General features: G+C 48.6%; 1 protein-coding gene across 2 annotated transcripts in view; it reads left to right on the top strand.

Moving 5' to 3' along the window:
• The window catches only part of LOC139384375 (nuclear factor of activated T-cells, cytoplasmic 3-like), a 94,438-nt gene that overhangs the window by 31,341 nt on the left and 37,714 nt on the right, over window positions 1-25,383 (top strand). For both annotated transcript variants that reach the window (XM_071129113.1, XM_071129112.1), the window contains exon 3: window positions 2,057-2,219. In XM_071129113.1, coding sequence (XP_070985214.1) covers window positions 2,057-2,219 — 163 coding nt within the window. The remainder of the gene's footprint in view (window positions 1-2,056; window positions 2,220-25,383) is intronic.

The following is a 25,383-nucleotide window of genomic DNA, read 5'->3' as shown; positions in this document are numbered from 1 at the left end:
TTATAACTGGCTCAATGTAGCCCCGTCTTTATAACTGGCTCAATGTAGCCCCGTCTTTATAACTGGCTCAATGTAGCCAAGTCCTTATAACTGGCTCAATGTAGCCCCCTCTTTATAACTGGCTCAATGTAGCCAAGTCTTTATAACTGGCTCAATGAAGCCAAGTCTTTATAACTGGCTCAATGTAGCCAAGTCTTTATAACCGGCTCAATGTAGCCCCGTCTTTATAACCGGCTCAATGTAGCCCCGTCTTTATAACTGGCTCAATGTAGCCCCGTCTTTATAACTGGCTCAATGTAGCCCCGTCTTTATAACTGGCTCAATGTAGCCCCGTCTTTATAACTGGCTCAATGTAGCCCCGTCTTTATAACTGGCTCAATGTAGCCCCGTCTTTATAACTGGCTCAATGTAGCCCCGTCTTTATAACTGGCTCAATGTAACCAAGTCTTTATAACTGGCTCAGTGTAGCCAAGTCTTTATAACTGGCTCAGTGTAGCCAAGTCTTTATAACTGGCTCAGTGTAGCCAAGTCTTTATAACTGGCTCAGTGTAGCCAAGTCTTTATAACTGGCTCAATGTAGCCAAGTCCTTATAACTGGCTCAATGTAGCCAAGTCTTTATAACTGGCTCAAGGTAGCCAAGTCTTTATAACTGGCTCAATGTAGCCAAGTCTATATAACTGGCTCAATGTAGCCAAGTCTATATAACTGGCTCAATGTAGCCCCGTCTTTATAACTGGCTCAATGTAGCCAAGTCTTTATAACTGGCTCAATGTAGCCAAGTCTATATAACTGGCTCAATGTAGCCAAGTCTTTATAACTGGCTCAATGTAGCCAAGTCTATATAACTGGCTCAATGTAGCCAAGTCTTTTTTATGAAGATTCAGTGTGTAGGCTAGTAGATGATGGATTACTAACATCCTGAATAGTTTTGACAATAATTTACCTAAATAGGTTTTTAGAACATTATTTCTCTGTAGGTTCTAGATCAATAGAGCCATAGACCAGCCAAGCTACCCAGAGACCCACTGAGAGAGACAGTTTGTCTGTGTGGATGGGCACAGATGGAGTGTTTATTTTTGAGTGCAGCTGTTCAAATATGATTGTGCCCTACATAGATAAAAACATACAGAGGGAAAAACCCCCATCAGCCTGCAGCCGCTCCTGTGACACAGCCTCATCCATACTACAGTGCTGAACAACACAACCATACTCTCCATCTATATACCGTTTATAGTGTAAAACCCCTTCATGATTCACTGCTAGTTACAGTCCCTGCATGACCTATTACAAGTGTGATTATTCCAGTATGGTTAGCCTAATGTTGGTGGTAATTCCTATGATTCACTGTCTGACTGATGGGGTTGAACACACAGCCTACAGACCCATTTAGACACTGTACTCAGACCTAGTCTAGGCCTAGTGTGATCCTCCACAATGTTTCCAGAGGTCATGATTCAGCACAACCTGTTGTGCTCTCACTTCTTTATATTACCATATATAATGTGTCATTGCATTGGTTCTTCTATGTAGTTATTCTCTTTGATTAAGGGCAGTCAAACCTACTATTCCAAACCTATTCCAGTAGCATATTTATGTTAAAAGCACAACCTCTTTTCCCTGACCAAATACAATTGCGATAGTTGAGTGGTTCTCTATGCTAAAATTGACTCATCTTACAAGTAAATGCTCTTAGTTCTCAGAGTAGGACATGTGGGTGTGCTGGCCTGGCAGTAGTTTGTAAACATAACTACTGTACTGTGCTGCCAAGGCAGGTTTGAATGAATCCAGCCGGCTTAATTAGCTCTAACCGGCCCCTGCTAGCTAATATGTTAGACCTAAATCTCTGATTATAGAGCCTTTTTGTTATCCATAGGATGATTATGTAGTCACAGCGGCTCACAGGTAATGTCTTCCCAAAAGACAAGAAATGCTAGGTGATATAGGCTATATCTATTTGTTATCCATAGATCACCTAGGTAATGCCTAGGTGATCTGTATCTTGTTGTTATCCAAACCATCAGTACCCTTATTGTCTATGTTTCGGTCTGTCCCCAGGACCTCCTCCCTGCCCCCCCTGGACTGGCCCCTGCCCCACCTGTTTGGCCAGTACGAGCTGAAGGTTGAGGTGCACCCCAAGGCCCACCACCGAGCACACTACGAGACGGAGGGAAGCAGAGGGGCGATCAAAGCTGCATCAGGTGGTCATCCTGTTGTCAAGGTAAGACCATATAGGTTATTGTACTCTTTCCTCTAGATTGTTTTCCAGACAGGGCTCAAAGGGCCCTGGCATCAACATTGTTAAAGCGGGTGGACCTTCCTCACTAATTCACTGGCCTAGTACATGGTCAGTGAATAACCTTTGATTGCATAAGGTAAACTTTTCTGAATTTAACCTATACCACCAGGGAAACTATCACCTTAGTCATGTAACCATGATGTCGGTGTAGCAACCTGGACGCAGGAAGTAGAACTTAAGAAACTCTCTGATGGTAACTACAAGAGGCAGTGCAGCTCAGTTCAGTTCTGGAGGTGACCTGCATCTATACTGAGAGTGACAGTCTGGAAAAGGGCTCCCGAGTGGTGCAGTGGTCTAAGACACTGCATCTCAATGCAAGAGGCGTCACTGCAGTACCTGGTTTGAATCCAGGCTGCATCAAATCTGGTCGTGATTCGGATCCCATAGGCTCTCAGCGTCGCCCGGGTTTGGCTGGGGTAAGCCGTCCTTGTAAATAAGAATGTGTTCTTAACTGACTTGCCTAGTTAAATTAAGGTTACATTTGTATTTTTTTTATTTAAAAAATCAGATTGATGCCCGTGCCTTGTAGAATCAGGACTGGTGCCAAGACTGGGACTGTCACAACATGCAGTACCTCAACTGTCAATTTATACAGCCGTCTAGGTTACGGCAGCCAGTGCTAGTGAATTCAAGTATTATGTGTAAGTATTACCAAACAATAACCGCCCCACCCCTCCCTCTGTACAGGTAGAAAGGGTGAGCTGCTGCAGCAGGCACGCCAAGCAGGGCAGGGTACATCATCGCAGTCACCGTACCCGAAGCCCAATTAGTTTGTCTGTCATGTGATACCCCAGAGACTGCGGCAGAGTGAGCCTCAGCCTTACTACTGTACCAGACATGGGTTGAAATAGTATTTGAAATATTTCTGTTACTTAACTTGTGCTTGATTAGATCAGTGAATCCAATAATAATAAATGCCATTTAGCAGACGGTTTTATCCAAAGTGACTTACAGTCATGCATGCATACATTTTACATATGGGTGGTCCCGGGAATTGAACCCACTACCCTGACATTACAAGTGCCATGCTCTACCAACTGAGCTACAAAGGACAAGTTCCAAAGGTCTAAACCCTGTTCAACTACAACTCCACTCCAGGCAGACTGAAGAAAAGGCTCCCAAGTATTTTGAAGGTTTTGAATACTATTTGATCTGAGGTCTGTTACAGTACCTATGTAGCGCCACAATCCTGACCCAGGGCTCCCGTTCTGTTATCCAGCTGACAACCAGAGCAGAGCCAGGCAGCGGGTGAATATTTTATGCTCAGGGGACAGGGATCCTTTGTGTGGTGACTGAAGCGGGGCGGACGGCATCATGGGCCATGACCAGTGGTGTGTAACCCAACAATGCCCCGGCTTGGACTGTGTGTTTGCATAACCCAAAAATAACCCTGCTTATAAGAGCCAGGAGGTGGCTTGTCTTTCCAGTCCACTCCCTCAGGATCATCTTTTAGTTGGGGTTTTAATGGAACTATACACTGATACCCACAACAACCCCAATGTAATACTCTTCTAATTGAAGTGACCTTTAAAAATGTGGACGAGAGGAAGACCACAGTTTGGTGTCCAGAACCACTCATTTCTTTAATTTTTGGTTATTGGTTTTTGGTTATCTTTGGTTATTTTGACGCAAATGTTGTTGACCATTTGTTCCATATAGCATAGTTTCTTAAAAACTATGCCAACTCTCATCTCAGGGCGAGTTATACAGACTGGGTCCTGTTCCTCCATCAGTCAGAGCTAATGCTGAACCATTTCAACTGCAACCTCTCATTCTACCCCACCATGTGTGACGATGCATAATTTAGCTATGAGAATGTTGAACCCAGGCAGGTCTAGTGGTGTTGTCCTTGTTTACTAAACAGAACTTCCTCATTGTTTCTCTGTTGACGCTCTGTTTCCCCCTTTAACACTGTGGGACCAAGAGGCTGTCCTGTTATGTTGACACTCTGTTTCCCCCTTTAACACTGTGGGACCAAGAGGCTGTCCTGTTATATTGACACTCTGTTTCATGTCCCCTTTAACACTGTGGGACCAAGAGGCTGTCCTGTTATATTGACACTCTGTTTCATGTCCCCTTTAACACTGTGGGACCAAGAGGCTGTCCTGTTATATTGACACTCTGTTTCATGTCCCCTTTAACACTGTGGGACCAAGAGGCTGTCCTGTTATATTGACACACTGTTTCATGTCCCCTTTAACACTGTGGGACCAAGAGGCTGTCCTGTTATATTGACACTCTGTTTCCCCTTTAACACTGTGGGACCAAGAGGCTGTCCTGTTATATTGACACTCTGTTTCCCCTTTAACACTGTGGGACCAAGAGGCTGTCCTGTTATATTGACACTCTGTTTCCCCCTTTAACACTGTGGGACCAAGAGGCTGTCCTGTTATATTGACACTCTGTTTCATGTCCCCTTTAACACTGTGGGACCAAGAGGCTGTCCTGTTATGTTGACGCTCTGTTTCCCCCTTTAACACTGTGGGACCAAGAGGCTGTCCTGTTATATTGACACTCTGTTTCATGTCCCCTTTAACACTGTGGGACCAAGAGGCTGTCCTGTTATATTGACACTCTGTTTCATGTCCCCTTTAACACTGTGGGACCAAGAGGCTGTCCTGTTATATTGACACTCTGTTTCATGTCCCCTTTAACACTGTGGGACTAAGAGGCTGTCCTGTTATGTTGACGCTCTGTGTCATGTCCCCTTTAACACTGTGGGACCAAGAGGCTGTCCTGTTATATTGACACTCATGTCCCCTTTAACACTGTGGGACCAAGAGGCTGTCCTGTTATATTGACACTCTGTTTCATGTCCCCTTTAACACTGTGGGACCAAGAGGCTGTCCTGTTATATTGACACTCTGTTTCATGTCCCCTTTAACACTGTGGGACCAAGAGGCTGTCCTGTTATGTTGACGCTCTGTGTCATGTCCCCTTTAACACTGTGGGACCAAGAGGCTGTCCTGTTATATTGACACTCTGTTTCCCCCTTTAACACTGTGGGACCAAGAGGCTGTCCTGTTATGTTGACGCTCTGTTTCCCCCTTTAACACTGTGGGAACAAGAGGCTGTCCTGTTATATTGGCACTCTGTTTCCCCCTTTAACACTGTGGGACCAAGAGGCTGTCCTGTTATGTTGACGCTCTGTTTCCCCCTTTAACACTGTGGGACCAAGAGGCTGTCCTGTTATATTGACACTCTGTTTCATGTCCCCTTTAACACTGTGGGACCAAGAGGCTGTCCTGTTATATTGACACTCTGTTTTCCCCTTTAACACTGTGGGACCAAGAGGCTGTCCTGTTATATTGACACTCTGTTTCCCCCTTTAACACTGTGGGACCAAGAGGCTGTCCTGTTATATTGACACTCTGTTTCCCCCTTTAACACTGTGGGACCAAGAGGCTGTCCTGTTATATTGACGCTCTGTTTCCCCCTTTAACACTGTGGGACCAAAAGGCTGTCCTGTTATGTTGACACTCTGTTTCCCCCTTTAACACTGTGGGACCAAGAGGCTGTCCTGTTATATTGACACTCTGTTTCCCCCTTTAACACTGTGGGACCAAGAGGCTGTCCTGTTATATTGACACTCTGTTTCCCCCTTTAACACTGTGGGACCAAGAGGCTGTCCTGTTATATTGACGCTCTGTTTCCCCCTTTAACACTGTGGGACCAAGAGGCTGTCCTGTTATGTTGACGCTCTGTTTCCCCCTTTAACACTGTGGGACCAAGAGGCTGTCCTGTTATGTTGACGCTCTGTTTCCCCCTTTAACACTGTGGGACCAAGAGGCTGTCCTGTTATGTTGACACTCTGTTTCCCCCTTTAACACTGTGGGACCAAGAGGCTGTCCTGTTATATTGACACTCTGTTTCATGTCCCCTTTAACACTGTGGGACCAAGAGGCTGTCCTGTTATATTGACACTCTGTTTCCCCCTTTAACACTGTGGGACCAAGAGGCTGTCCTGTTATATTGACGCTCTGTTTCCCCCTTTAACACTGTGGGACCAAGAGGCTGTCCTGTTATGTTGACGCTCTGTTTCCCCCTTTAACACTGTGGGATCAAGAGGCTGTCCTGTTATGTTGACGCTCTGTTTCCCCCTTTAACACTGTGGGACCAAGAGGCTGTCCTGTTATATTGGCACTCTGTTTCCCCCTTTAACACTGTGGGACCAAGAGGCTGTCCTGTTATATTGACACTCTGTTTCATGTCCCCTTTAACACTGTGGGACCAAGAGGCTGTCCTGTTATATTGACACTCTGTTTCATGTCCCCTTTAACACTGTGGGACCAAGAGGCTGTCCTGTTATATTGACACTCTGTTTCCCCCTTTAACACTGTGGGACCAAGAGGCTGTCCTGTTATATTGACACTCTGTTTCATGTCCCCTTTAACACTGGGACCAAGAGGCTGTCCTGTTATATTGACACTCTGTGTCATGTCCCCTTTAACACTGTGGGACCAAGAGGCTGTCCTGTTATATTGACACTCTGTTTCCCCCTTTAACACTGTGGGACCAAGAGGCTGTCCTGTTATATTGACACTCTGTTTCCCCCTTTAACACTGTGGGACCAAGAGGCTGTCCTGTTATATTGACACTCTGTTTCATGTCCCCTTTAACACTGTGGGACCAAGAGGCTGTCCTGTTATATTGACACTCTGTGTCATGTCCCCTTTAACACTGTGGGACCAAGAGGCTGTGCTGTTATATTGACGCTCTGTTTCCCCCTTTAACACTGTGGGACCAAGAGGCTGTCCTGTTATATTGACACTCCGTTTCCCCCTTTAACACTGTGGGACCAAGAGGCTGTCCTGTTATATTGACACTCTGTTTCCCCCTTTAACACTGTGGGACCAAGAGGCTGTCCTGTTATGTTGACACTCTGTTTCCCCCTTTAACACTGTGGGACCAAGAGGCTGTCCTGTTATATTGACACACTGTTTCATGTCCCCTTTAACACTGTGGGACCAAGAGGCTGTCCTGTTATGTTGACACTCTGTTTCATGTCCCCTTTAACACTGTGGGACCAAGAGGCTGTCCTGTTATATTGACACACTGTTTCATGTCCCCTTTAACACTGTGGGACCAAGAGGCTGTCCTGTTATATTTGTTTTCACAGAAACACTGTTGTTTTGATTACAACCTGAACAACCTGACAATGGTCCCTCAGTGTCTCCAGTGTGTCACTGCATCCTTCTGCTCTGATGGCACCAGTCTTCCTGTGGGGTCCACTGACTCGTGATGGGACTTGTGATGTCCTCAACTGACGCCATGACTGCCATCTGGCCGTGGTGTGGGCAGCTTCCTTTTGTGACTGTTGTGTTTGGTGTGGGCAGCTTCCTTTTGTGACTGTTGTGTTTGTTGTCTATATCAAGACACACACACTCTCACACGAACACACACGTACACCCCCCCTCCAGAAAAACAAGAGCATGCCACTGGGAAGGGGTCAATGGTTGGAAAATGAAGCCCGAGCCCTACCCATGCCCACAACTTTCCGGTTCTACCCTACCCATGCCCACGACGTTCAGGCTCTACCCTACCCATTGCTCAAGACGTTCAGGCTCTACCATGCCCACGACATTCAGGCTCTACCCTACTCATGTCCACAACGTTCAGGCGCTATCCTACTCATGTCCACAACGTTCAGGCGCTATCCTACTCATGTCCACAACGTTCAGGCCCTATCCTACCCATGCCCACGACATTCAGGCCCTAACCATGCCCACGACGGTCATGGCCTACCCTACCCATGTCCACGACGTTCAGGCCCTACCCATGCCCACAGCGTTCAGGCCCTACCCTACTCATGTCCACGAAGTTCAGGCTCTACCCATGCCCACGACGTTCAGGCCCTATCCTACCCATGCCCACAGTGTTCAGGCTCTACCCTACCCATGCTCACGAAATTCAAGCTATACCCTACCCATGCCCACAACGTTCAGGTTCTACCCTACCCATGCCCACGACGTTCAGGCTCTACCCTACCCATGCCCACAACTTTCAGGCTCTACCTTGCCCATGCCCACGGCGTTCAGGCTCTACCCTACCCATGCTCACGACGTTCAGGCTTTACCCTACCCATGCCCACAACGTTCAGGTTCTACCCTACCCATGCCGTTCAGGCTCTACCCTACCCATGCCCACGACGTTCAGGCTCTACCCTACCCATGCCCACGACGTTCAGGTTCTACCCTACCCATGCCCACGACGTTCAGGCTCTACCCTACCCATGCCCACGACGTTCAGGCTCTACCCTACCCATGCCCACGACGTTCAGGCTCTACCCTACCCATGCCCACGACGTTCAGGCTCTACCCTACCCATGCCTACGACGTTCAGGCTCTACCCTACCCGTGTCCACGACGTTCAGGCCCTATCCTACCCATGCCCACGATGTTCAGGCACTACTCTACCCTTGCTCACGACGTTCAGGCTCCACACTACCCATGTCCACGACGTTGGTGTAGTGGACAGTAAAAACAGTTTACTCACCTTTTGCGGAAAAATGCATTGAAAGTACAGGAAGTTTGACTTTTCTCACTGCGACCGGCGATCAGAGTTAACCCAACCTATTTTTTTTACCACTACCACTGCAGAAGGAGCAGGACAGACGGCGGGCGGGCAGACATGGGCATGTAGGTGTGTGCGTACGTGTCTCCCCCTCAGCCAATCAGCCTACATTATTCATGCTACAGTATCTGCTTTATGCAAATTTTACCAGTCCTGTTCCTGAAGCACTTCCTGGCTTGTCTCCCTATCATCTATCTATTTGTCTAGACTCTCTGTGACCGAGCCCTGTTTATATGTCAGAAGTCAGCCAGTCTTTGTCTGTTGTTTTCTCTTATCACAGTGGGCCACAGATGCAGTTATAATGGTAGAGGTTGTGTGCCTGAGGCAGGAAGCTGTTAAAATATCCTGGTCCTCCCACCACCTGAAAGGGAAGGGTGGACTTGTCTCTGTTTTCTGCTACTGTTAAGATTCATGCTTTTACTGCTGTATGTTGACTTGTTGAAAAACCAAAGGAAAAGAAAGGCAGCTTTAAAGCATGCCTCTCTATAGGACGTGTACTTCAATGATAATGCTGCTCACCTAGTTTGAGCAACAGGCATTTGTTTGCTTGGGGGGCCTCATCTTAAATTGGTGGTTTTTATTTCATCCCCCGTATTGTTTAGTAGATTTGAAAGGTCGCTAGCTACAGGGTCTCCTTCCCATAACCCCAAGGGTCACCAGGTTATCAGGCAGGGCAGCGTCATTTACATGAGAGGAACATGCAAGACTAACTGATCTTATCCACACTGTGATCAAACGGCCACCGAACTGTTCCCTTGGGCGTACATGCACATACATATCCTACTATAGGTTAATGAGTAGTATAAGGGAAAGTCATAAATGTAGTCTCCTCAGTCTGTGTCTCCCCCCCAAAATAAACCATAGAGTGCAACAGAAAGAAAGCCACAGGTCTGCATGTCATAACAGTCATATTCTAACTAAAACCTACAGTAGCCAGACAAACAAAAGCAAAACAATGTGACACTGTTTACATGGCACTGTTTGGACAGAGGTGATTCATACCACTGTGTTCTGTGTGGAATGCTGCTTATTCCAGTGGATACCACGCTAGGCTATGCTACGCTAAGCTGTTCTAATGTAAACATAGCCTGGGTTACGCCATGCTAAGCTAGGGCTTCTCCTCCGAGGCTAGCCAAACTGCTGGGCAGGCAGACCATAATTGTCAGGCACACCTGTTGCTAGGGGATGGGTAAGTCCAAAGCCTCTGGCTTAGCAATCCATGTGCGTATTTAACCAGCCTAATTGTGCGCTTGCAGTGTTACACAGTTGGGCCATGGATACAGACACACACACACACAGGTGTAGAACTGAGCGTGAAATGCTTAGTTACAAGCCCTTAACCTTTCTAGGGTAGGTGAGACGCTAACGTCCCTCCAGGCCAACATCCGGTGATACTGCAGAGCGCTAACATTCTAAATACACAATTTTTTATAGTGAACATTCTTGTAAATACATGTATTACATCATTTAAAAGATGAATGTCTTATTAATCCAGCCGCTGTGTCAGATTTCAAAAAGGCTTTACTGCGAAAGCAAACCATGCGATTTTCTGAGGACAGCTCCTCGCATACACAAGTATTACTAGCATTTTCCAACCAAGCATTAGAGTCACGAAAATCAGAAATAACAATAAAATAAATCGCTTACCTTTGAAGATCTTCCTCTGGTGGCAATGCCAAGTGTCCTAACTACACAGTGAATGTTCGTTTTGTTTGATAAAATCAATTTTTATAGCCGAACACGACACATTTGTAAAACGCTTGCGTCTTGATTTCCGTCTCACGGAAACTTTGGACGAAGCGTTCGTGGTAATTACACACACTAAACAAATGTTTATCCAGTCATGGTTGGTTTCATTGCAATCCTCTGGTTGTTACTAACACAACCATACTTGATGGTTCTTTTCCTGGTACGTATTGACCAAAACAAACCGATTTTGAAGACCCCAATCAATGACCTCATTGCGCACCAATGGTAGGACCGCTCTATCGTTGATTGACTGTATTTTGGCCCAATGACCACTAATCATCTTGAAATCTAGCTTGGAAGATAGCCAATGAGCTGAGGTAAACGGCAATATGTAGTGGTTATACGTTCGAAGACCAGCCTTTGTCGTAAACGAGGTTCATTCACCATTGCAAATCCTACTTGACGGAGCCACGGGTGTTACGCATAGCAGTACGTAGTCAATAGCATTTTCAGCAAGTTTATATATTTAAATTATGGCGAATAAATCAGGAAAAGCTAAATCAAAGTCTAGGTATACAGATTTAACCCAAATTATAGAGGAAATTGATAGAGAAAGCGAGACCGAGTTGCTTCAGCACCTTCTGTCCCCTCTACCTCTGTCCCTTCTGCTCCAGTGGTGTTCACCTGCCCAGATTCATCTCTGCAGGCATGAATGTGCCTCAGGGCAAAAAAGGCACAGTAGGGAGATGTCGTTGTGCCCTTTGTCACAGGAAATGCCCCATCACCTGCACCACCTGTTCAGGAAGCCTCTGCTTTACAGCAGAAAGAGACTGCTATGGGCCATGGCACCAGCAGAACAATATTGTGTAGAGGACTGAGGGTCTTCACAATATTGTAAATAGAAAATGTGTAAATAGTTACCCTTGTTATTTGTTTATGTTTAATTATTATTATTTATTTATTTTATTTTTAAATATTTTTTATATATTTTTGGGGGTGGGGGGGGGTGTGTGTTAGAATAGCATTTATGTATTTTGTATATAGTTATTTCCTTCAAAATGTATCACTGTACCAATTCGACCACTTGGGTACATTTGGGTACATTTGTGTGGGACACCTGGGTGACGTCATGCTCAATGTCATGTAGCTCGCTCATTTTTGAAGTTATCTGTCTAAAACTTTGCTCAGCTATTGTTGCCATCTTATGTTCTTCATTCAAATCATCCCCAGGATCCTATCTGTATGTTTGGCTGTTCTTGGTCAAATCATCCCCAGCATCCTATCTGTATGTTTGGCTGTTCTTGGTCAAATCACCCCCAGCATCCTATCTGCATGTTTGGCTGTTCTTGGTCAAATCATCCCCAGCATCCTATCTGTATGTTTGGCTGTTCTTGGTCAAATCATCCCCAGCATCCTATCTGTATGTTTGGCTGTTCTTGGTCAAATCATCCCCAGCATCCTATCTGTATGTTTGGCTGTTCTTGGTCAAATCATCCCCAGCATCCTATCTGTATGTTTGGCTGTTCTTGGTCAAATCATCCCCAGCATCCTATCTGTATGTTTGGCTGTTCTTGGTCAAATCATCCCCAGCATCCTATCTGTATGTTTGGCTGTTCTTGGTCAAATCATCCCCAGCATCCTATCTGTATGTTTGGCTGTTCTTGGTCAAATCATCCCCAGCATCCTATCTGTATGTTTGGCTGTTCTTGGTCAAATCATCCCCAGCATCCTATCTGTATGTTTGGCTGTTCTTGGTCAAATCATCCCCAGCATCCTATCTGCATGTTTGGCTGTTCTTGGTCAAATCATCCCCAGCATCCTATCTGCATGTTTGGCTGTTCTTGGTCAAATCATCCCCAGCATCCTATCTGCATGTTTGGCTGTTCTTGGTCAAATCATCCCCAGCATCCTATCTGCATGTTTGGCTGTTCTTGGTCAAATCATCCCCAGCATCCTATCTGTATGTTTGGCTGTTCTTGGTCATTTGAAAGATGATGCAGCAACAATAAAAAACAGAAAACATATGTTCCTTGTATTTTCTTCTACCAGATCTATTGTGTGATATTCTCCTACATTCAATTCACATTTCCACAAAATTCAGAAGAATTCAGAAGAAAATGCATATCCTTGCCGTGCGGTAGCAGAGAGCATAGTCTATAACTTGGTTGACTAGTGCCTTTGAACACTCTGACACGCCTAGTATATAGGTCCTGAATGGCAGAAAGCTAGGCCCCAGTAATGTACTGGGCCGAACGCACTACCCTCTGTAGCGCCTTACGGTCAGATGCCGAGCAGTTGCCATGCCAGGCGGTGATGCAACCAGTCAGGATGCTCTCAATGGTGCAGCTGTATAACTTTTTGAGGATCTGGGGACCCATGCCAAATGTTTTCAGTCTCCTGGGGGGAAAAATGTGTTGTTGTGCCCTCTTCTTGACTATCTTGGTGTGTTTGGACCATGATAGTTAGTTGGTGATGTGGATACCAAGGAACTTGAAACTCTTGACCCGCTCCGCTACAGTTTACACTTACAGTATTGTGTATTAGGTAAAAGGCTTCTGTAAACTAAAACACTAAATATAACATGTTTTATATTGCAGCCCTTGCATTTAGTCTTTAATGTTCAGTCTTTTTAATAACTCTAAATTAGTCCATGGTGTCTGAAAATGGGATTTGAAAGACGAGATGGGCTGGGGCTGTCCAAGAGCGCATTACGTTTCCCTCTCTGGCCACACAGAGAGGGATATATCACCAACCCCCTCTCTGACTACCGGCGACTGTGTTTCTATTTCTATACAGCATAACCAGCAGCTTTTGTCACATATAAAGCATGTGGCTTGTTGCGTTGTCACTTTTCTACACCAGTCCCCCTCTGCTCCGCTGTGTGTAGTCTCTATTCCTCTGTGTTGTCACTTTTCTACACCAGTCCCCCTCTGCTCCACTGTGTGTAGTCTCTATTCCTCTGTGTTGTCACTTTTCTACACCAGTCCTCCTCTGCTCCACTGTGTGTAGTCTTTATTCCTCTGTGTTGTCACTTTTCTACACCAGTCCCCCTCTGCTCCACTGTGTGTAGTCTCTATTCCTCTGTGTTGTCACTTTTCTACACCAGTCCTCCTCTGCTCCACTGTGTGTAGTCTCTATTCCTCTGTGTTGGTCACTTTTCTACACCAGTCCCCCTCTGCTCCACTGTGTGTAGTCTTTATTCCTCTGTGTTGTCACTTTTCTACACCAGTCCTCCTCTGCTCCACTGTGCGTAGTCTCTATTCCTCTGTGTTGTCACTTTTCTACACCAGTCCCCCTCTGCTCCACTGTGTGTAATCTTTATTCCTCTGTGTTGTCACTTTTCTACACCAGTCCCCCTCTGCTCCACTGTGTGTAGTCTCTATTCCTCTGTGTTGTCACTTTTCTACACCAGTCCTCCTCTGCTCCACTGTGTGTAGTCTTTATTCCTCTGTGTTGTCACTTTTCTACACCAGTCCCCCTCTGCTCCACTGTGTGTAGGCTCTATTCCTCTGTGTTGTCACTTTTCTACACCAGTCCCCTCTGCTCCACTGTGTGTAGTCTTTATTCCTCTGTGTTGTCACTTTTCTACACCAGTCCCCCTCTGCTCCACTGTGTGTAGTCTTTATTCCTCTGTGTTGTCACTTTTCTACACCAGTCCCCCTCTGCTCCACTGTGTGTAGCCTCTGTGTTGTTGTGGCATGGCTTTGTTGACTCTTTCAATAGGCATGTATGGGTAATAAAGAGGGAGATGAGCAACTCTCTGCTCTGCAGTTTGCACTGATTGAACCGACCGGAGCTGTTGTCCTGCCCCAGGCTCTATTTGATGTAAACATGATGTAGGCTGTGAAGCTCCACTCTCATTTAATGTAATCAGGGTTAGTGTGCAGTGAGACGGCAGGGAGAGAGAGGGGGAGATGTTTATTGTTCATTTTATATTGTTTATTTCACTTGTATTTATTTTCTATTTCACTTGCTTTGACATTGTAACATATGTTTCCCATGCCAATAAAGCGCTTTGAATTGAATTGAGAGAGAGCGAGCGAGAGAGAGAGAGAGGAAGGATGGAGAAAAGGGGAGAGGGGGGGGGGTGGTAAAGAGAAGGGGGAAATAGCCTTCAGCTTAAAGCAGAGGGAAGAGGTGAGACATGGGGGGAGGAAGAGAGGGATAGAAAAGGGGAAAGAGTCACTGAGCTTTGAGCAGACCTGCAGAACCATATACTGGCTGAGCATACAGTAGACGTTGCTCTGCTCTGCTCTGGTGTGCGTGTGTGCGTGTGTGTGTGTGTGTGTGTGTGTTGACCTTGTTTAAACAAACGGCCAAGCGGCTCTCTGGGCCCTGGTGTGCTGGGTACACAGCAGGGCTGTGTGCGTGGGTGGGCCCTAAGCCGTGTCAGAGCAGAGACACCACTGAACGTCATGGCCCAGAAGCCGCCCATGACCTTGACCACCGTTGTTGCCGCTCCAACATATCTCTCTCTCTCTCTCTCACACACACTCACACACACACACACACGCGCACGCACGCACGCACTAAGAGCTGTAGTTTACACCAGTGTGAGAATGCACTCATATACACACACTCATAGACACATGCACAGAGCCTTGCCATGGCAACACCAGAGAAACACAGGGAAACAACTTGGCAGAGGCATGCGCCTAAAGAACGTGGTGTATTACAGTAGAGAGGGAGGGAGAGGGTCGGAGCTGAAGGGGGTGTGGAGCGAGGGGAAAGGAGAGGGAGGGAGAGGGTCGGAGCTGAAGGGGAGGAGGGAGGGAGGGTCGGAGCTGAAGGGGGTGTGGAGCAAGTGGAAAGGGGAGGGAGGGAGGGTCAGAGCTGAAGGGGGTGAGGAGCGAGGGGAAAGGTGAGGGAGGTAGAGGGTCGGAGCTGAAGGGGGTGAGGAGCGAGGGGAAAGGAGAGGGAGGGAGAGGGTCGGAGCTGAAGGGGGTGAGGAGTGAGGGGAAAGGAGAGAGAGGGAGGGAGGGAGGGAGGGTCGGAGCTGAAGGGGGTGAGGAGCGAGGGGAGAGGAGAGGGAGGGTCGGAGCTAAAGGGGGTGTGGAGCGAGGGGAGGAGGGAGGGAGGGAGGGAGAGGGTCAGAGCTGAAGGGGGTGAGGAGCGAGGGGAGGAGGGAGGGTCGGAGCTGAAGGGGGGGAGGGAGAGAGGGTCGGAGCTGAAGAGGGTGAGGAGCGAGGGGAGAAGAGAGGGAGGGAGAGGGTCGGATCTGAAGTGGGTGAGGAGCGAGGGGAAAGGAGAGGGAGGGAGAGGGTCGGAGCTGAAGGGGGTGAGGAGCGAGGGGAAAGGGGAGGGAGGTAGAGGGTCGGAGCTGAAGGGGGTGTGGAGCAAGGGAAGAGGAGAGGGAGGGTCGGAGCTGAAGGGGGTGAGGAGCGAGGGGAAAGGAGAGGGAGGGAGAGGGTCGGAGCTGAAGGGTGGTGAGGAGCGAGGGGAAAGGAGAGAGAGAGAGGGAGGGAGGGTCAGAGCTGAGGGGGGTGTGGAGCGAGGGGACGAGGGAGGGAGGGAGGGTCGGAGCTGAGGGGGGTGTGGAGCGAGGGGACGAGGGAGGGAGGGAGGGTCGGAGCTGAAGGGGGTGTGGAGCGAGGGTCGGAGGGAGGGAGGGAGAGGGTCGGAGCTGAAGGGGAGGAGGGAGGGAGCGAGGGGAGGAGGGAGGGAGCGAGGGGAGGAGGGAGGGAGGGTCGGAGCTGAAGGGGGTGTGGAGCGAGGGGAGGAGGGAGAGAGGGAGAGGGTCGGAGCTGAAGGGGGTGAGGAGCGAGGGGAGGAGGGAGGGAGGGTGGGTCGGAGCTGAAGGGGGTGAGGGGGGAGAGAGGGTCGGAGCTGAAGGGGGTGAGGAGCGAGGGGAGAGGAGATGGAGCTGAAGGGGGTGAGGAGCGAGGGGAAAGGAGAGGGAGGGAGAGGGTCGGAGCTGAAGAGGGTGAGGAGCGAGGGGAAAGGGGAGAGATGTAGAGGGTCGGAGCTGAAGGGGGTGTGTAGGAGAGGTGAGGAGCGAGGGAAAGGGGAGGGAGGTAGAGGGTCGGAGCTGAAGGGGGTGAGGAGGAGAGGTGAGGAGCGAAGGAAAGGGGAGGGAGGTAGAGGGTCGGAGCTGAAGGGGGTGTGGAGGAGAGGTGAGGAGCGAGGGAAAGGGGAGGGAGGTAGAGGGTCGGAGCTGAAGGGGGTGTGGAGGAGAGGTGAGGAGCGAGGGAAAGGGGAGGGAGGTAGAGGGTCGGAGCTGAAAGGGGTGAGGAGGAGAGGTGAGGAGCGAGGGAAAGGGGAGGGAGGTAGAGGGTCAGAGCTGAAAGAGGTGAGGAGCGAGGGAAAGGGGAGGGAGGTAGAGGGTCGGAGCTGAAAGGGGTGAGGAGGAGAGCTGAGGAGCGAGGGAAAGGGGAGGGAGGTAGAGGGTCGGAGCTGAAGGGGGTGAGGAGGAGAGGTGAGGAGAAAGGGGAGGGTGGATTTAGGCATGGTGAAACATGCAGCTCTTACTGTGAAGTTTGGCGGGCTACGCTTCTGTTGGTGAGACGGCGCCCAGCCCTAGCCCCAGCCCAGCCCTAGCCCCAGCCCAACCCAGCCCAGCCCTAGCCCCAGCCCTAGCCCCAGCCCAGCCCAGCCCTAGCCCCAGCCCAACCCAGCCCCAGCCCAACCCAACCCAGCCCAGCCCCAGCCCAACCCAACCCAGCCCAGCCCCAGCCCAACCCAACCCAGCCCCAGCCCCAGCCCTAGCCCCAGCCCAACCCAGCCCTAGCCCTAGCCCCAGCCCCAGCCCAACCCAACCCAACCCAGCCCAGCCCCAGCCCAGCCCAGCCCTAGCCCCAGCCCAACCCAGCCCAACCCAACCCAGCCCTAGCCCCAACCCAACCCAGCCCAACCCAACCCAACCCAGCCCCTATCCAACCCAACCCAGCCCCTATCCAACCCAACCCAGCCCAACCCAACCCAGGCCTAGCCCCAACCCAACCCAACCCAGCCCCAGCCCAGCCCCAGCCCAGCCCAACCATCCCTCAACACTTTTCAAAGGCTGTTTTAAATTTCTCCTTGTTGCATGTCACCCTCTTCTCCCTGGGCCCTCGGCCAGGCTGTTTTCTCTTTAATACTGGATCAGTGGAACAGATGCCACAGAACCAAAATAAGCCTCTCTTTATTTAGACCTGAATCTGTAATGGTATCCAGCAGTTTTATATTTAGGTAACCTAGCAGGCAGCCTATGCTTGTGTTCCAAATGGCATTCTAGTCCCTACATAGCTACCTGCTTTCAACCATTTCCCTGGTAAAAAGTAGTGCAATTACTGCACTATGTAGGGGATAGGGTGGCTTTTGGGACGCAGACATATATCCAGCAACAGCAGTGCGGTGTTTGTCAGACATGTGACTGGTATTAATGTCAGCAGGTTTAATTTGACTACTGACTGACGTGATCCATCAGATCTTATTGACCAGCTGGTCCCAGAGGATTTGAGGAGGTTAAGAAAGTGCAGAGACCACCCTCCTGTGGTATTTCACACCAACCATGGATTTGGTGGGGGATGTGAGGTGAGGAATGTGAAACAAGCAGGCAGAGGGTGCGTGTTTGTGTGTCTGTGTATGTGTGTGTGTGTGCATGTGTCTACTTTGCCTGTGTCTACGTGTGTGTGTGTGTGTGTGTGTGTGTGTCTACTCTGTGTGTGTGTGTGTCTACTCTGCCTGTGTCTACATGTGTGTGTGTGTGTCTGCATGTGTCTACTCTGCCTGTGTCTACGTGTGTGTGTGTGTGTGTGTGTGTGTGTCTACTCTGTGTGTGTGTGTGTGTGTCTACTCTGCCTGTGTCTACGTGTGTGTGTGTGTGTGTGTGTGTGTGTCTACTCTGCCTGTGTCTACATGTGTGTCTGCATGTATCTACTCTGCCTGTGTCTACATGTGTGTGTGTATCTGCGTGTGTCTAGTCTGCCTGTGTCTACATGTGTGTGTGTCTGCGTGTGTCTACTCTGCCTGCGTCTACGTGTGTGTGTGTGTGTGTCTGCGTGTGTCTACTCTGCCTGTGTCTATGTGTGTGTGTGTGTCTGCGTGTGTCTACTCTGCCTGTCTCTACATGTGTGTGTGTGTGTCTGCATGTGTCTACTCTGCCTGTGTGTGTGTGTGTGTCTGCGTGTGTACTCTGCCTGTGTCTACATGTGTGTGTGTATCTGCGTGTGTCTACTCTGCCTGTGTCTACGTGTGTGTGTGTGTGTGTGTGTGTGTGTGTGTGTGTGTGTGTGTGTGTCTGCGTGTGTACTCTGCCTGTGTCTACGTGTGTGTGTGTGTGTGTGTGTGTGTCTGCGTGTGCCTAGTCTGCCTGTGTCTATGTGCATGTGTGTGTGTGTCTGCGTGTGTCTAGTCTGCCTGTGTCTACGTGTGTGTGTGTGTGTGTCTGCGTGTGTCTACTCTGCCTGTGTCTACATGTGTGTGTGTGTCTTCATGTGTCTACTCTGCCTGTGTCTACGTGTGTGTGTGTGTGTCTGCGTGTGTCTACTCTGCCTGTGTCTACGTGTGTGTGTGTGTGTGTCTGCGTGTGTCTACTCTGCCTGTGTCTACATGTGTGTGTGTGTGTGTGTCTGCGTGTGTCTACTCTGCCTGTGTCTACGTGTGTGTGTGTGTCTGCGTGTGTCTACTCTGCCTGTGTCTATGTGTGTGTGTCTGCGTGTGTCTACTCTGCCTGTGCCTACGTGTGTGTGTCTGTATTTTTTGCTTATTTGCCCTCGCATGTGTTATGTTTACATAACACTTTACACATTACAGTATTTGGAAAGGTGTAGCCTTGCTATGATGTTGGGAATGAAAAACGGAAATGGCAAAGAAAATAGTTATTTTGGAAGTAGTTTTAAATGTCAGAGGTTGTTAAATTAGCCATCTCTGTCTTCTGTTTCTGTTCTGTTTAACCGTGTGGTGTTGACTCACTGGGAGTGCTGAAGCAGGGCTTTTTCTACTCTACAGTCAGGCCCTAATCAGTTTTACCTGACGTATTATTTCATTTGGAGCAGCCCACATCTGCTGAGTGTGTTTCATAACATGATGGCTCGCTACCAGACCTGGGCCTCGTGTTATAGACTAGAGACTGAGAGAGGCCTTGGTGAAGTAGGTCTTTACAGAAACCTCTACTCCAGACCTGGGCCTCGTGTTATAGACTAGAGACTGAGAGAGGCCTTGGTGTTGTAGGTCTTTACAGAAACCTCTACTCCAGACCTGGGCCTCGTGTTATAGACTAGAGACTGAGAGAGGCCTTGGTGTAGTAGGTCTTTACAGAAACCTCTACTCCAGACCTGGGCCTCGTGTTATAGACTAGAGACTGAGAGAGGCCTTGGTGTAGTAGGTCTTTACAGAAACCTCTACTCCAGACCTGGGCCTCGTGTTATAGACTAGAGACTGAGAGAGGCCTTGGTGTAGTAGGTCTTTACAGAAACCTCTACTCCAGACCTGGGCCTCGTGTTAGAGACTGAGAGAGGCCTTGGTGTAGTAGGTCTTTACAGAAACTTCTACTCCAGACCTGGGCCTCGTGTTAGAGACTGAGAGAGGCCTTGGTGTAGTAGGTCTTTACAGAAACTTCTACTCCAGACCTGGGCCTCGTGTTAGAGACTGAGAGAGGCCTTGGTGTAGTAGGTCTTTACAGAAACTTCTACTCCAGACCTGGGCCTCGTGTTAGAGACTGAGAGAGGCCTTGGTGTAGTAGGTCTTTACAGAAACCTCTACTCCAGACCTGGGCCTCGTGTTAGAGACTGAGAGAGGCCTTGGTGTAGTAGGTCTTTACAGAAACTTCTACTCCAGACCTGGGCCTCGTGTTAGAGACTGAGAGAGGCCTTGGTGTAGTAGGTCTTTACAGAAACTTCTACTCCAGACCTGGGCCTCGTGTTAGAGACTAGAGACTGAGAGAGGCCTTGGTGTAGTAGGTCTTTACAGAAACTTCTACTCCAGACCTGGGCCTCGTGTTAGAGACTGAGAGAGGCCTTGGTGTAGTAGGTCTTTACAGAAACTTCTACTCCAGACCTGGGCCTCGTGTTAGAGACTAGAGACTGAGAGAGGCCTTGGTGTAGTAGGTCTTTACAGAAACCTCTACTCCAGACCTGGGCCTCGTGTTATAGACTAGAGACTGAGAGAGGCCTTGGTGTAGTAGGTCTTTACAGAAACCTCTACTCCAGACCTGGGCCTCGTGTTAGAGACTGAGAGAGGCCTTGGTGTAGTAGGTCTTTACAGAAACTTCTACTCCAGACCTGGGCCTCGTGTTAGAGACTGAGAGAGGCCTTGGTGTAGTAGGTCTTTACAGAAACTTCTACTCCAGACCTGGGCCTCGTGTTAGAGACTGAGAGAGGCCTTGGTGTAGTAGGTCTTTACAGAAACTTCTACTCCAGACCTGGGCCTCGTGTTAGAGACTGAGAGAGGCCTTGGTGTAGTAGGTCTTTACAGAAACCTCTACTCCAGACCTGGGCCTCGTGTTAGAGACTGAGAGAGGCCTTGGTGTAGTAGGTCTTTACAGAAACTTCTACTCCAGACCTGGGCCTCGTGTTAGAGACTGAGAGAGGCCTTGGTGTAGTAGGTCTTTACAGAAACTTCTACTCCAGACCTGGGCCTCGTGTTAGAGACTAGAGACTGAGAGAGGCCTTGGTGTAGTAGGTCTTTACAGAAACCTCTACTCCAGACCTGGGCCTCGTGTTAGAGACTGAGAGAGGCCTTGGTGTAGTAGGTCTTTACAGAAACTTCTACTCCAGACCTGGGCCTCGTGTTAGAGACTGAGAGAGGCCTTGGTGTAGTAGGTCTTTACAGAAACTTCTACTCCAGACCTGGGCCTCGTGTTAGAGACTGAGAGAGGCCTTGGTGTAGTAGGTCTTTACAGAAACTTCTACTCCAGACCTGGGCCTCGTGTTAGAGACTGAGAGAGGCCTTGGTGTAGTAGGTCTTTACAGAAACTTCTACTCCAGACCTGGGCCTCGTGTTAGAGACTGAGAGAGGCCTTGGTGTAGTAGGTCTTTACAGAAACTTCTACTCCAGACCTGGGCCTCGTGTTAGAGACTGAGAGAGGCCTTGGTGTAGTAGGTCTTTACAGAAACTTCTACTCCAGACCTGGGCCTCGTGTTATAGACTAGAGACTGAGAGAGGCCTTGGTGTAGTAGGTCTTTACAGAAACTTCTACTCCAGACCTGGGCCTCGTGTTATAGACTAGAGACTGAGAGAGGCCTTGGTGTAGTAGGTCTTTACAGAAACTTCTACTCCAGACCTGGGCCTCGTGTTAGAGACTGAGAGAGGCCTTGGTGTAGTAGGTCTTTACAGAAACTTCTACTCCAGGATGAACTGCAGGTGTTCAAAGTATTTTATGTGAACAGAGTATTTTGTTTAGAGACGCGAGAAGTACCTCAGCACGAAACATGGTTTCACAAAAGAATAACAATACTTGATTTCTGACCACGTTTTGTGCTCTAGTGCTCGTCACGTCACTTCCTCTCTCTCTCTCTCTTTCACCCCCCCGTGCTCTCACAGTTTCACACCCACACAGAAACATAAAGTCGCTATATGCTGTCTGGAACACACATGGTGTGCTGTGAATAAACATTATAACGCCACACACTCACAGATTTACTCAGTCAGTCAGTCAGTCAGTCAGTACTCACTTCCATAGTCCGCTTGCCATATCTATACTAGTAATAACAGACTGTAAAGCACCTCATAAAGCCTAATAACTTTGAGCTTTTTGAAAGTAGACTTAAGGTTTTGTTTACGATCACAGGTAATTGTAATGATAATTATCACTAGTTAGACACACACACACATTGATGTATTTCATGTTGATGGGGTTCTCTAGGGATTGAGGATGACCCCATAATAGGGGGTATTATACAGGAAGTAATGTTGATCGTATAAACAACTTTCAGCACATCTAAATATATTCAATTGCCAAAATGAAGACAAGCTTTTTTGACATTTGGAGTTGCAGTCAGAGTCTGCACATCCATTGTCTCAGAGATTCGTTGCACTCTATTTCTTATGAGACTTTACCTTTCTGCTCGACTCACCTGGTACCCTACAAAGACTAACCCTGTAGGGACAATATTAATAGCACTATAACAGCTGTGTTCCTGTATTCAGGTAGGGTTAAATCAATGCTAGTTCTCCTATTTGCAGATCTAAGAGACCATTATAGTGCACCTCTCTTCCTCTGTTTAAAAGCTCTGATGGACTAATCCATTACTAGGCTGGACTGTTCACCAACCCTGTCCACTCAGCTGGGTGCCAATGTGTTGTGGATGCAACAGGCCCTATCCCTGACTCTGGCCTTGTTTCGACGGGCGAAATGGCACCGCCTCTGAGGCTGATCGCCCCAAGTGTGTGTGTGTGTGTGTGTGTCACAGTGTGAAACAAGGATGTGACCTCGCACGCTTCGCCCCGGCCGTCCGAAAGCTTCTTAGCATAGTCAGGGAAGAGTCAGATTGTCTCCTAGGTATCAGCCTGTAGCCCGTAGGTCCAACAGGAGCAGGCTTAGAGGGCACACACACTTCCAAGACATCCAGCTAGGAATGATTTCAGGGGAATTTCCCTGTCACTAAGTTCTATCCTAAGCCTGTGTGTGCCCCTCTGCCAGGTGCTCTTTACTCCATTGTTCTAATGCATGCAATATCAAAATGCTTTGGTTTTTGTTCATTAAAGCAGTGGCTGCATTTGATTAGTAAGCACCCAGTACTTCAGCATGAACAATGCATTGCGGAACTGGAAATTCTAACTGAGACAAATTGTCCAGTACCACATCAACCTGAATTGGAAGTAGGCCTACTGCTCAGCTGTAATGTGTCTGCCGTGTGTTGAAAGGTTAAGAATCAAGAATGAAGTCCAAATGGAACAGAACAGGTCTAATCACCCATACTCTAAAGGTCTCCATGTGTTGCTGGTGCTTTCCTAGATGTGCCTGCCTGTATAAATAGGCGGAGCTGCAAAGCAGAGAGGAGAGTGACCTAACCTGGTTGAGTTGAGCCTGGCAGGGCTGCAGTGGGCAGCTGCTGGGCCTGCTTTTTTATTTTTTTGCCATCTACCCTGAAGATGAATTAACCAGCCAGACCAGCCGGGCCTTGTAACCTGTAACTAGGCCTATGAGGAGCCAGGTCATCATAAACCCTGCCCCCTTTCTCTCTCACACACACACACACACACACACACACACACACACACACAGAGGTTAGAGGTCAGGGAGAGGGGGTAGGTTCGGGTTCACTGCGTTAACAAAGCCCCTGACCAGCATCGTCTTGCAAGACTGTGTGTCCCGGCTACCTCACCTCCCTACCCCTATTCAGAACACTGAGGCTTTATGCTCCTAGAACCCTGCTCCTGTCTTCAGCAATTATAGTAGTAGAGGTGTAGAGGTCTTTACCACCCTATATGATACCCAGGGGACTCGTCTTCTCTCAAAGACCACTAAACATAACACATCATTTCCACTGACTCTGTCTGACCCCAACAGGCCCCCATACCTCTATTCTGACCCCGCTGGGTCCCAGCTATGTGTTTTAGTCAGAGAGAAAATAGTCTGAAAATTCAATAAAAACCAATGGAGTGGCTGATAGGATCTCTCCCCCTAAGTGAGCACACACCACCACAGTCAAGCTTTCAGTTGGAGCTGGAAAGGAAAAGGATGTTCAATAATTGGTTTCAGAGAAAGTAAATATTTTGAAACCTAGCGGCATGTGATTTTTGGTGGTTGGTGTTTTTCTCAGGTACACTTGTTTCCACCCAGACCATAATTTCACTGTTTTGGCTGCTGTTGGTCTGTGGACTGCATAATGACAACTCCCACCCTCAAACCCCCCTCCTTTCTTTTCTCTTTTTTTCTCCTTCCACACCTAACCTTTTTCTCTCTTTCCCCAAACGCCGGTGTGTGACGCAGGGTGGGGAGCAGGGGTAACCCTCCAGCTGCAGTGGAGCCAGGGGTTGGATGTGGCTTGGCTGGGTCGGGGAGGTGGGTACGGGGGGGTGGTGGGTGGAAGTTGTGGTGGAGGGGGTGCCATCCTGCCGTCACGGCCTCTGCCAAGCACAACATTCCTAACAGTAGTGGGATTGTGTTGTCGGTGTTTTCTCTGTCCCTCTGAGGAGTGGATGGAGGGGAGGGCCTCTCACCTGCATGGCAGGCTGATGGCCATTTTGGCTCCTGAAAGAGCCAAGAAGGAGAGAGCAGCTGCACAGGCTGCCCAGGGCTCAGGCCAAGCTGGCACTGGCACCACAGCTGGATCAGGGTCATGGGCGTTGGTTGGCAATTTCACTGACAGGTTTAGTCTAGAACCCAAAACCGCAGCTTCACCAATAAAAGGTTATTTAAAAGGTGCACGATAGACCACACAGAATGAGTTGAAGATCATATCCGTGGTGACTTCTTTTTCCAAGTTTGCTCTCCATTCAGTAAAGTTGTAGTCATTTTGTTTCCGGCACTGTGGTGCACCAAAGAATGTCTTTCAAGATTATTTTTTTTCGCTCCCTTTCCATTTCCATGTTCTTTCTCCTTTCTCTCTCGTGTTTTGAAAACGTGTCTCCTCGTTTTTTGCTTGGTCTTTTTGGGTAGCTCCGACCTGTTGGGGGTTTGTCTCGGAAAATACTGGGCTACGGTCTTAGATGGTGGTTCCTCTGCAGAAGGGATTTTGGAGGTAACTGTGCATATGCGGATTGTGATCCCTGTTAAAACAGAGAGTAGACAAAGGGGAAATTATGAGGGTCTTTAGTTAGAGGAAGAGAACGTGTTTGCGTGTGTGTGTGTGTGTGCCTGTGTGTGTGTGTGTGCCTGTGTGTGTGTGTGTGTGTGCCTGTGTGTGTGTGTGTGTGCGTGCGTGTGTGTGTGTGTGCCTGTGTATGTGTGTGTGCCTGTGTG

Source organism: Oncorhynchus clarkii, chromosome 26 (genome assembly GCF_045791955.1).
Source record: "Oncorhynchus clarkii lewisi isolate Uvic-CL-2024 chromosome 26, UVic_Ocla_1.0, whole genome shotgun sequence".
Classification (NCBI taxonomy): Eukaryota; Metazoa; Chordata; class Actinopteri; order Salmoniformes; family Salmonidae; genus Oncorhynchus; species Oncorhynchus clarkii.
This window is presented reverse-complemented; position numbering and strand designations above follow the sequence as displayed.